Genomic DNA, 9,491 nt, shown 5'->3' on the forward strand with positions numbered 1-9,491 from the left:
TCAAATACGCCCTTGCTTAAAAGATTGGTGTTGTTTTTCACTTTGATATTATTTAATTTAACTAAAAGCAATTCTAAATATTTTGATCATACAACTGTTAGCTCTTAATTTCAGTGATCAAAATGTCATACTAGTTAACATAATTACTGACGTCATCCAATGGATGTTATTATTTACTAAATTCTATCGTTATGATCAAAAATCAATTTTGATTACGATTGGAAAATTGTTTAATTTTGAATTGAACATGAACAGAATGCATATTATATATTTTTTATTTAAATATATATTTTGGATGTTTCTAAAGACCTTTGTAATATATAATTAAATATTTGGCTATTTATTAACTGCTTAAATGTACAACAAAATCACTGTTAGTCATACAATAGAACATAATTTGCATTATATATTTTCATAGTTGTTCATAAATCACATTACATTAAACGTAAACTTATAACTAAATACAATACTTATTCATGCTTAGAGTTATTATAATGAAAACCTTTAATTAAAATTAAAATAAAACAAAAATTATAAATGTTTGATAAAAATTATTATATTAAATACAATGATATATGTACGATAAAACTTATACGTAATACTTATATACGTAATATTTTTACTAAGTAAATAATGTAAGGAACTATTAAACTACGGTCACATGTTGATAGTAAAACGTGATGTTGCTTACTATTGACGCTATCACATAAGTGTACTGTCACTATCGTTATGGTGCCCTATGATGGTATGATTTTTCTTTACTATCATATAATATTATATTGCTCTTCTATATACTACCATATTATTTTACCTATTGTATATGTTTTTTGAATGAAAATAAAATTATATTGCTGAAGCTTTTTTATTTATTTTTATTTATTTAAAATGTCATCTTAACAAGTTAAGATTGCTATTATACAAGTAATCGCAAAAGAATTGCTTGTTACTATAAGATTATACGAACTTCGTTGAATTTATCTTGTTTACAATTACCACAAAAATGTATGTTAGCTCCATATTATGTAAATAAATGTGGTTTTATATGTCTTAAACAGATTGCCTACATTCAGAATTCAAAATAATAAAATTTAAAATATAAAAATGATGACAAAAAATAACAAATGACAGTGTGAAAGTTAAGATCATACGATTAGAGTTAAGCGATATTATATATTATACTATAACATCGGTTCCCTGTGATTAATGAATCGAAATCATTTCGAACTGTGGTTCGCAGACCCCTTCAGGCTCCACTCGTTTCACCATATAAATTGAATAATACAATTTTTGATTATTATTTAAAACAACGAGCATAACATCATAGGCGTGCGCACGGGGGTGGCCGGGTGGGCCGCGGCCCCCCCTGCGAACTCTGGCTTTTTCTTTAATTAATGTATATCTATACTATACAAGATAGCAAATATTTTTACATTTTACATGAATAAAATGAAGCCCGTTTTAATCTTATAGTATAGAATTGATATCTGTGAATAAATGTAATAAAGTTATTAGTTATTAATCAGACTAATCAGAACTTGCATATAATATAAAAATTGAAGATGTAATTGATACATTCAAAAACCTTACCCCCGTGGACAAAAGGATGGAGTTGTAAATAGTATAATAATATGTAAATAAGGATTTCTTAAATATAAATTGTGTAAGTTTAAATAGTATTTATTTTTATATTTGTATATTGAATTAAATAAATAATTTATAAAATTTAAAATATTTAATTATACTAGTAGTCTTTATCTTTAGTACAAGAATCTTTGGTTCACTTTTTTAAGGGACCCCCCCCTGCGGACAAAGTCTGCGCACGCCTATGCATATCATATACTCGTATGCGTATAATATATTTTAACAACACTCCGTCAAATCAAGTATGATTCGCCAATCGCACCAAAAATATTAAAATCACGATAGCAAAAATATAATATTAAATATACACCGTCTAATTTTGATTTTCCTCCTATGTACATATCATTCTGAATGGAACACAGCAGATAGATATAACTTAAGCTTAAATATTTCTTGAGGCTACCCGAAGAAATACTGAAAATGAGCCCAAGAATGAAAAATTTTGATAATCACTGATGTACAGAATATAACCCGATAGGTAGTTACTTTACTGTTACGATTTTTTCTATCAACTGTAGTTACCTACTGTTGTACTGAGGTGAGTGTTGTACCTACACACTACAACGATAACAGTTGTCGCGAAAAAAAAAACTCTATTGCGTTTTACTATCGTAGTGTGACCGCGGCTCTAAGTAAATGTAAACCAATGTTATTCCGAAACGCGTTAAAACTGATTGTTGTTCGATACCTGATTTCGAGCACTCGCTGCCGGTTACACGTCGACACAATCGTTAACTATACACATGCGTACAGTTACAGAAATGTTGTGTTGATAATATGATAAAAAAACAACAACTATGTACATCGGGGGAAACGTGCAAGTGTCAGCGGGAGTAACCACGTTAACTGGTCGGAAAAATGTATTCGTACGGCACCAAGTCGGACACCGATCCCAACGTGTTCTTCATGATCGTACCGAACGCGTCGCCGATGGCCGGTCCGAACTCTTTGAGTAGATCTCTCCAGTTTTCGTTCAAGAAAAGGTTCATGTTATCCCCTGTAACGGTAAATGTCGAGGTTAAATCCGACCCCGTGTATTCTACAATTTTGCATGCGGTCCGCCCGCGGACGTGTTTTACGATGATCCGCCGTACATCTAATACATGTGAGCTGAGGGTGCTAGAGGTGCCTACGCCCGGGCCGCAGGAATAAAACATTCGTTCGGTCGATACATTTACACACCGATCGGTAACAATCGATTGTCTTGTGCGTGTTAGCATTTCATTTCGTCGTCCGGTACGGTTGTACCAATGGAAGGATCGTTAAATATATAAGGTGTTCAAAAGAATAACGATTTTCAAAGAATTCACGATTTTTAGTGAAGTACATACACGATGTAAACGAAATCATCCTTCCGCAAAAATCATCGGCCCGGTTGCGTCAGAACGGAAATACGAACGGGGTCATGGTTACTAAGAGGGGGGTACACTTGCAAACCTTGAATTTTGAAAAAAATAAATTTTAATATTTAGGTTAGAGCTAATTACTATTATCATTATCGAATGTTCTAGCATACATCTTTAATTTGTAATCGTTAAAAAAAAATCTAAAATAACTTAAGTATTATTTAGAAATTAGCGTATACACTATGCACAACGCATCCCCTGACAAAATTCCTGACAGTTTGCGACTGTGAATGTGGTAAACTGATAAGTTTTGATAGGTAGGATAAGCCAAACTACACAAGTAAATAGGATTTTATACATTTTTTGTTATTCAAGTATAAAAATAAGTAAACGCATACAATTATGTTATATGTGTACGTATGTAATCTATAAAAGATTTCTATATTATTTTTCTCTCTTGCAGCTATATTATAATTATAATTAAAAGTTGGTTAAACGTTATACAAGGTTATCATCTTATATTTAGATTTCGTCATAAACACATATACATATAATTATGTAAATAAAATAATATTATTTTTCAACTACTCTAATTATAGAACAGCCTGGATCGATTTGGTAACAATATTTGACATATTTATGTTCAAACTATAATGAAAAATAATCAGGGTTTTATACAGAGTCACTGGAGGAAACCAACGATACTTTAGTCATGATTATAACGTGAGCATTTTTAATTTATAATTTTTTAATTTAATTTTTTAATATTTATTTTGGTTGATCATATGCTGTGTAGTTAGCACAATATTTGTTCCACGGTAGAACGATTTAAATGATTAAGCTTTTTAAGTGAATATTTTGTATATTTCGAATTGTTTTTTTTATTTTTAAACATAATATTTTCTAGGCATTGTAATATAAGGGGTAAATCTTTTAATAGAAAATGTAGAAAAGTATTATCAATAAACAAAGGCTACGACACTCTTAATAAAATATTAAAAAAATTAAATGACGAAAGTGAATCAATTCAAACCAGCGTAGATTTATCTCCAAATGATATGTTATTTTTTAAATACGCACTTATTATTTCTGTAGACATAGAAAAGTAATTTTCAAAATATAAAAATTTGTTCACTCGACAAGGTAAAAAAATCATTCCATCATTTTGATTGATTTTTAATGAATTTTTTATTTATTACTTTAATTAAATGTTCAAAAACTAAATATTTATTTTTCATGCATATTTTGTTGATTTTTAATGCAAATAAACCGGCGCTTTAGTCATAATCTACTGTCATCGAACTTCATTACGCAGTAGCCAGTTAGTACAATACGTTTGATATAACCCCTAACCTAACTTAGATTTCTAGAACAATATTTCTTCGATACGGTTCGAACACGTAACGGAGCAATGAGAATAAATCTTTAGCCAAGACAATTATTATCCTGTACTATAAGTACAGAAGTAGTAATAAATATTTCCGATCCAACGTCTTTATATTGATATAAATAACCACTTAATTCCAATAATATATGTGCACACTTACCCAAAAGTTTGTCTCCATTGAACAAGTTGTCTAATTTCAATTTCATTCCATTAGCGTTGAACTTCAATTTGCTGTTGGTGATCTCTACGTAATCTTTTTGATTTGCTCTTTTAATCAGTTCATAATCGTAGAAATATGTGAACGTAATTCCATCTGTATAAAATGTAATTAATTTTAGTCCAATACAGTAGCATACTAAATCAGTTAACTCTACTGTAAGATGAACATTAACGATAGGTACTTACTAACTGTGATGTTGGCGTCTCCTTCGCCTTTGATGGGCAGTATCAGAACTTGTCCTTCGATTTCATACTGCCCCAAAAATGTGCACTTGTCGAGTTCAAAATCCCATTCTACGTGTCTTTTTTTTTCATCCACTCTACAGCGTGTGTGCAAAAAATATTATAATTAAATTACTCGAGAACAAGTACAGTGATTTTAATCTGTTTATCTTAAAAAAATTTATAAAGTATATTTAATTGTAGTCGTAAAATAGATTAATTTAAATGTATTATATGGCGTACGTGTAATTTTTGGTTACAGGAGCTGGCTGAAACTGAGGAAAATGTCTCGTAATGAATGTGTGAAATTTCTCATTTTTAAGGTAATAGCATTTATGCATCTTCTTTAAACAGTTAATAAAATTAATAATAAAAAATTAAAGACATATAAAAACAATTGAAATATTTGAAATTTAAATAATTTACTTTAAATATCAATAAATATATTGATTTTACAACTAGGGTTATAAAATGATTTAAATTTTTGAAATTGGTAGGTACAGCTAAAAAGTATTTAATTTCAAGACCATTACGTTTGTCGGTATAAAAATAAAATATAAATATAAATTTGCTTTTTTTGAGAACGGCAAATAAATGCGTTTTGTGTTTTCATAAGGCTAGACGTCACTACATTTTCTATATAATTAACGAATATATACTTGTACGAGGTGTGACAATTAAGTATTGAGACTGATTTTTTTACCGTCAATATGGTAACCTTACGAAACTGAAAATTAGGTACGTTAATCACTGAATATTAATCTATTAATATAAGTATTTGGCATTACTGCACGATCATTGGTTTTTTTTTACATTGTATTCTTTAAGTCCGCAAACGCTACAACGCTTAGCGTGTTCAAGCTTTTGTGCGTCAAGATCGGCAGCTACTTATTCGAAGGTGTCAGATGAACTGAACATTAACATTTGGGAAGAAAAAAAGGTCATCCATCCAAACATCCCAAGCTCATGGATTCTTTACTATGACAACGCGACAATCGTCAAGTCTTTAGTGTGACACAATTGTTGACTTTTAAAAACATCCCAATATTGCCACAGGGCCTGTATTCTCCTGATATGTTTACAAGTGAAAGTTTCCTTGGGTCAAACAAGCCGTGAATTAAACGCATTTTGAGTAATTAACTGATATTCAAATGTCCGTAACACGGATGCTCCGCAGGCTGTCAGAAGAAATATTCCAGAAAAGTTTTGAAGACCGGAAAAAGCGCTGAAGTTTTTAGCTGTCTAAGGGGAATTTTTTGTAGAGGATCATATTGATGTACATTAATATTTAAAATTAAATAATTTATTTGTCAAATAGTCACATTATTTAATTTCCAGACCTCGTACATATGCATTTTCATTGTTGATTAATTTTTGTCATTATTTTTAATTAATATAAAATAAAATTCACAAATATTTAATAAATAAATAAAAATATCATCGATTTATATACCTGGCTTTAACAAATCGTGTGTCTTTCAGTCCGTGTAACTCGCAATTCTTGCAAGTCATCATCAGTCCCACTTGTTTCGTGCCTTGTTGAATCGTCAATGCCGGTATGACCAGAGGGTCCAACTTTGGTATCCTATACTTTGGGTCACCTTTAACTATTATATCGATTACGGGAGCTCCTTTACGCACGATACATTCGTTCAAGTTAGGGTCGTCCCTCAGACAGCCCTTTCCAATGTAAGACGCTGAAAATCACAACATACATGTTGAACATTACAACCTTGCATAGTGACAAATATCGAATTATGTCAAAGTAATATAACTTAATATTCATAATTATCTCGTGAACTATAGATTAGCATTAAAATCGGTACTATAATTGAATTCTACTTATAACCTAATAAAATCGAACACAAATAACAACAGATTATGACCTTGGATATAGTAATATTAACAAATAACCTAACCTCCTTGAACCGAGCATATGTCAATATATGTCAATGTCAGTACATTTTTTTGTAAATGAACTGTTAAATAACTGTTAAACTGTGAAATATTTATTCATTTAAAATCAATTATAGCTCAGCTGATTTTAAATTAATTCCTATGCAATATTGTGCAGCTTGATGATTAGTATAGGTACTCACGAAGGACATTTTCCCGTTTATTTTTATAACCCCATTGGCATATTTGATTTAAGATTTCATAATTTTATACTCCGATAACTTTGTACGCATGATTAAATATGTAGTAAGTAATTACGGATAAATAGATCATATAAATAAATTATGTATATTTTATATGACTAATATATCTATATTGGACTTTTCTCTAGAAAAAATGGCATACATACTATGGCATACATAGTAAATGTAAGAATAAGACGTAGTAATGTAATTTAATATTATAAATTTATAAGAAAAATCAATACGGTAATAAGAAGGTAACATTAAATCAAAACATAATCTACAACTGCGTCCTGTCGTTAAAGTTATCGCCAAAGAAATGTAAAAACATTAAAAACCGTAGTTCATAATGTGTATACAATATATATGGTGTGCATAAGTATAACAACTCTATCCAATAGCCAGGTAGATATTAAAAACATAAACTATTATCACACATGTTTATTTTCGTTATCACAGTATGTATATAATTTTGTTTGAAAATAAAAAAAATTCTAAACTAACTAATTACTAATTAGATGTATTGTATGTGGATGCATTCGGCTTATATAATAATCTATTAAGTGTAAGGTATCATGTACCCATATGACTGTATATACAATTTATATTAGTGTTGTGAACTAAAAGAAAAGAAGAAATCTAAATATAATGATTTCTACAGGTCTACAAGAAATTATTATGATCATGTAAGTAGGTACTACGTATGTACAAACTATACCTACATTAAACAATAATCATATTTTAAAATAAAACTTTTCTAAACTCGTGAAACTAATTATGTCAAGAACAAAGAAATGATTTTTTGTTCCAGTACATGTTATTTACCTAAAAGTCATAAAATTCGTAGGGTGTTACATGTTATGGTTTCAAATAAAAATAAATTTCATATCTCCGAGTTGAAAGCACATAAAATGTATTTTTAATTTATTTTATTTTATAGTAACTACGTAATATTTGACAAAAACGATGTATATATGATCTTGTCTTTCAAATTTTGAGATTTTATAGTTGTAAATTAATTTAAGTTATAACTTTATGTTGTATTAGGGCTTTTAAAACAAATGTAAACTTATGAAATAAATTCTCAAGAATAATTTGTTGTGTATAGGTATGATAATTTTCTCATAATAAAATCGAATCTAATAATATTTTAATACATACGCGTAAAGATAGTTGTAAAGGTAGGCGAATGTGTTAACCCAGTAGTATTTTTTATCATATAAGTGCAGATAAAAGATCGGTACTCACGTAATGGTAAAGCTTGTAGTTTAGCGGATTCGATGTTTTTCCCGACATTACATATCAAAAACAAACACGTCACAACGAATCTGACCGTCATTTTTTTTTTTTTTTTTTAATTTCAACTGTGGACTATTAAATCTGTTATGATAATGGTAAACGGTAAAGTAAAATGTGAACGAGAACCGTGCTAAGTCGAATGCAATATGAAGGCAAGTGGTCGGCAACCGAACAAATGGTAATTCTTCTCACAGTTATTCCCCTTTAATGGTCCGCACACCAATATCATCGATATTATTTCGTATTTTCTCGCCGTCCTTGGTCCATACAATTCACTTAGATACTTATTTACAGTGATGTTCGAACCACGATGCATATATTATTCATGTTCGCGTGTGTCTATCCTAGGGGTACGCGAGCTTGTCACTTGCTCTCCGATTTTACGATCTGTACGATATGTAAACGGACGTAGTTTAAAATCGTACAACAAATCGCATTAAACTATAATATATTTGCTTAAACTGGACCACACAATAATGATCGAACGATAAAATATAATTAATTGTAAAGTCAAATATGAAGTGTAACCGCTGGACCACTTATTTTCACTTATTGTCATTTTATCTTAGCACATATTTTTATTGTAAAAAAATCGTTTACAGATTCTACAGTTATTGATGTTAAAGAAAAGTAGAAAATATTGCACTATGTGAGGACACTTGTTATATTGTTTGAGTTCTGATTAAAAATTTAATTTCATGTAATATACTAAACGTAATTGATTGCTATGTACAATATAAATGATTTTTTAGCTGAGGTTTTTTTTTTGCAAATAGATATTTTCACCATTAAAACTAAAATTTTAAGACATGATTTAATGTGAAGAAGGTGCAAGTACATCGAGTCTCCTTACCTTTTACAGGGCTTAAAAAACATTTCTCCAAAAAATTCGTTGTTTCAGTGAGTTTCTATTAAGTTTATTATTTCGTTAAATTAATAGTCTGAATTAAAAATTAATTATTTAATCAATTATTTATAAATGTGTAATTATTATTTAATAATATTTGTTTGTATGTTACTAATTAGTTACTGTATAGATAGAAGCTGAACTAACATGGAACGGTCAAAATGGTATGGAGCCATAGCCATAGCCTCCCCTGCAGTTTTTACCACTTTTAAGTGCTGTGTAAAGATACTGTTAATATTTCTACGTATATTATGTATGAGGTCTACAATAGTTTTGTTATTACACATATTTAGAGGAAGAATAAAATAATTATTTAACTATGCAATTTACAA

The 9,491-nt window shown here is 29.5% G+C and overlaps 1 protein-coding gene across 1 annotated transcript; it reads right to left on the minus strand.

The window, feature by feature from the left end:
- Nucleotides 1-1,793: 1,793 nt before the first annotated feature.
- Nucleotides 1,794-8,292, minus strand: LOC112691901 (protein takeout-like). The gene is made up of 5 exons (XM_025566336.1): nucleotides 8,202-8,292; nucleotides 6,269-6,512; nucleotides 4,780-4,913; nucleotides 4,535-4,687; nucleotides 1,794-2,638 (listed from the first exon to the last, which is right to left on the minus strand). The coding sequence occupies exons 1-5, from the start codon at nucleotides 8,290-8,292 to the stop codon at nucleotides 2,484-2,486; spliced, it is 777 nt and encodes a 258-aa protein (XP_025422121.1). The 3' UTR covers nucleotides 1,794-2,483.
- Between the last annotated feature and the right edge of the window lie 1,199 nt (nucleotides 8,293-9,491).

This window comes from Sipha flava, unplaced genomic scaffold, assembly GCF_003268045.1.
Source record: "Sipha flava isolate LNK unplaced genomic scaffold, YSA_version1 67_pilon_pilon, whole genome shotgun sequence".
In the NCBI taxonomy this organism is placed as follows: domain Eukaryota; kingdom Metazoa; phylum Arthropoda; class Insecta; order Hemiptera; family Aphididae; genus Sipha; species Sipha flava.

Coding starts and splice junctions, on each gene's coding strand:
- LOC112691901 (XM_025566336.1), bottom strand. CDS start 8,292: ATGACGGTCAGATTCGTTGTGACGTGTTTGTTTTTGATATGTAATGTC. Junction 6,513..8,201: donor ACTACAAGCTTTACCATTAC/GTGAGTACCGAT, acceptor TGTGATTTTCAG/CGTCTTACATTGGAAAGGGC. Junction 2,639..4,534: donor CAATGGAGACAAACTTTTGG/GTAAGTGTGCAC, acceptor TTACCGTTACAG/GGGATAACATGAACCTTTTC.